This window comes from Perkinsus marinus (assembly GCF_000006405.1).
Source record: "Perkinsus marinus ATCC 50983 genomic scaffold scf_1104296960318, whole genome shotgun sequence".
In the NCBI taxonomy this organism is placed as follows: domain Eukaryota; phylum Perkinsozoa; order Perkinsida; family Perkinsidae; genus Perkinsus; species Perkinsus marinus.
This window is the reverse complement of record NW_003206206.1, coordinates 1-2,460: the sequence shown is the minus strand read 5'-3', so window position 1 is coordinate 2,460 and position 2,460 is coordinate 1. Positions and strand designations below refer to the sequence as shown.

At 51.1% G+C, this 2,460-nt stretch overlaps 1 protein-coding gene across 1 annotated transcript; it reads right to left on the bottom strand.

Moving 5' to 3' along the window:
* Positions 1 to 1,281: 1,281 nt before the first annotated feature.
* Pmar_PMAR009780 (serine/threonine protein phosphatase 2C, putative) lies at positions 1,282 to 2,392 on the bottom strand (the record flags this gene model as incomplete). Its single annotated transcript, XM_002772908.1, has 5 exons — positions 1,282 to 1,746; positions 1,791 to 1,944; positions 1,990 to 2,057; positions 2,101 to 2,196; positions 2,294 to 2,392. The coding sequence occupies 5 exons, from the start codon at positions 2,390 to 2,392 to the stop codon at positions 1,282 to 1,284; spliced, it is 882 nt and encodes a 293-aa protein (XP_002772954.1).
* Positions 2,393 to 2,460: the final 68 nt, after the last annotated feature.

Below are 2,460 nucleotides of genomic sequence, written 5' to 3'. Positions count from 1 at the left end.
AAGTCCCTCACTCTATTGGGTACCGCATTTCCTTGAATTCTACTACTATTATCCTCAGCGTAGCTGCCATGCTCCAGGAGCACCTTACAGCTCTTCCTACCCTCTATCGCCAACACCGAGTCAGCTCCTGAGCCGACTGGGTAGTCCTCACTGAGGAGACCGCCACCTCTAAACCTTCCAATCAGTGGTACCCCACCTATATCTCGTCCGAGCATTAAAATGAAAGCCCATGGTGCTGGTAGTAGGCTTCGGCAATGGCGGCTTACACCTCTTCCCCACGCACTCCATCCCTCCAGAGTCCCTTTGCCAGTCAGGATAGAACTCATGCGAAATCGGCTGCTTATACCTAGAGTAGATTTATCACCCACAAAAGAGACTCAGTCGACCCCCTACAAAAGATATGCCTCTCGATCGATATGTGTTTGCACAGCTGGCTTCAGCATAGCCTCCTTCCGAGCTCCAGGATACACCACGTAGTCGTCAGAGTATCTACTCCTTCCATTCTGTTTGGGGCTAGGCCCTCCAGCTGGACCTGTCCAAGACCAGCCTAGAGCAGCCCAAGCCCACTCGCCGTTACTCGACGCAGGACGGAAGGTCTTCGCTAGCTCTCTATTTACGACTGCTCCGTGCAAGGGCAGCGGTTGGTACTGCTCCCGATAGGCAGACATATCCCGTGGCCAAAAGGGCGCTCTGTTAGGTTTGAACTCGCCTGTAAAACGCGCATTATGGTTTTGATTAGACACACAGAGCTCACCCCGTCGTGCCATATCCTCGTCTATTTTGTGGACGCGTGACAAGTTCTGAGTGCTCCTCCTGATAGCAGGATTGGTCTCTTTCAGTATAGACGATTTGTCAACAAATGCTTCCTTCGTAGAAGTGCTGTAGTACAGCTTTCGAATATCCTCCGACGAAAATGAATTTTGTATCTAGAAAAATACACCGCCCTCAGGGATCGAACCCGGGACCTATCAACACCACCTGCGGCGTGAAACCCTGCGACGCCATCAGCTTTTTCTTCGCATCATTCACGTTCGGCATCAGCAAACAAGACTTAGCTGAGGCCCAGCACATCCGCCCACCCAAAACACAACCTTCGACACTTCACAATCACCATCATTAAAATGGACGACGACTCCATCCAGTTTCGCCATATCATGAGCTGCATGCCTAACCCGAATTGCCACTGGCTATTTGCCAGCAACAGCCGAAATCGAGGAGAAGACTCACAAAGAATGAGCACAGCGCTACGTTAGTCATAAAACTTGCCATAGATACAAGATGCTAATAATACTGAGGAGATCGAGGCGATCGGGGATGAGGCATAAGGCACGACACAATGACAGTGATGTCGTCAATTACAACACCTCCCCCTTGGTCTAGCCATCTCCTACACGCCTTCTTAGCGAGGAACTCCGCAGCTTCCTGAGCCTGGCTACTACTAGTAAGGATCATGCTCACTAGGCTAACAGCCTCATCAGACGATATGAACTCCCACACACCATCACTGCACACGAGCAAGAACGGGTCTCCAGGGTGCCACGAGAAGTTGTTAGACACATACGACAGCCCCGAGGGGCTACTCCGCTCAGGATCCCTCACCACCTGCTTCCTCCGAGTATCAGGAGTAGGTATAACTCCTGCTCTATAGTACGCTATTAGATCCCCCATGGCCCTAGACATATTCAAACCAGGATAGCTGTGACCCCTCACATAAACCCGGTAGCAACAATGACCGTCATAGCCAACCTGAAACACAACCAAACCACCAGATATCAACTCTCGCCTAGGACTACCCTTCCCCCAGTCTTTTCTATCCTAGCCCTCTCCTGTGGCCGCTCAGGGCGATGGTCCGTGGTCATCTCCACCACCGTAGGAGACGAGCCGTACGCTAGCACTGCCCTAGAGTCCCCGACCCATGCCGCGGTGATGGTATCCGTCTCATGGCTGCGGATATAGGGCATAGACTAGGACGACACTCGAGGGGCTCACCAGTGGACGCAAAGGGTGGATGTGCTTCCACTGCAAGACGCATCAAGTTCACCCGACTTGGTCGCCAGCTATGACAAATCCATACCACTCCATTGTCAACTCTTTGAGTACCTCTAATTTATCCTGTATCGCTGGGAACCACGTCCTCAAGGCTTTATCCAGTTGTGCCCCCTCCTGAATGGACTCCTTAGGGTGCTCCAAAATCAACTAAAAAACAGCGTTGCAGCGCTGGCCCTACTACTACTACTACCACTGCTACTATTACTACTACTATTACTACTACTATTACTACTACTACTACTACCTTCACCAACTGTTCCTTTACGAAATTGGACACGTTGTGGCCATGCAAGCCATGACCATCGAAGACTCCGTAAACTGTAAAATCGTCATCAACGTTCATTATGAGGAAGGATCCTGAAGTCCCCATGGTCCTCCTCAACCTCCCATGAACCTACCTGATTCGGCGAC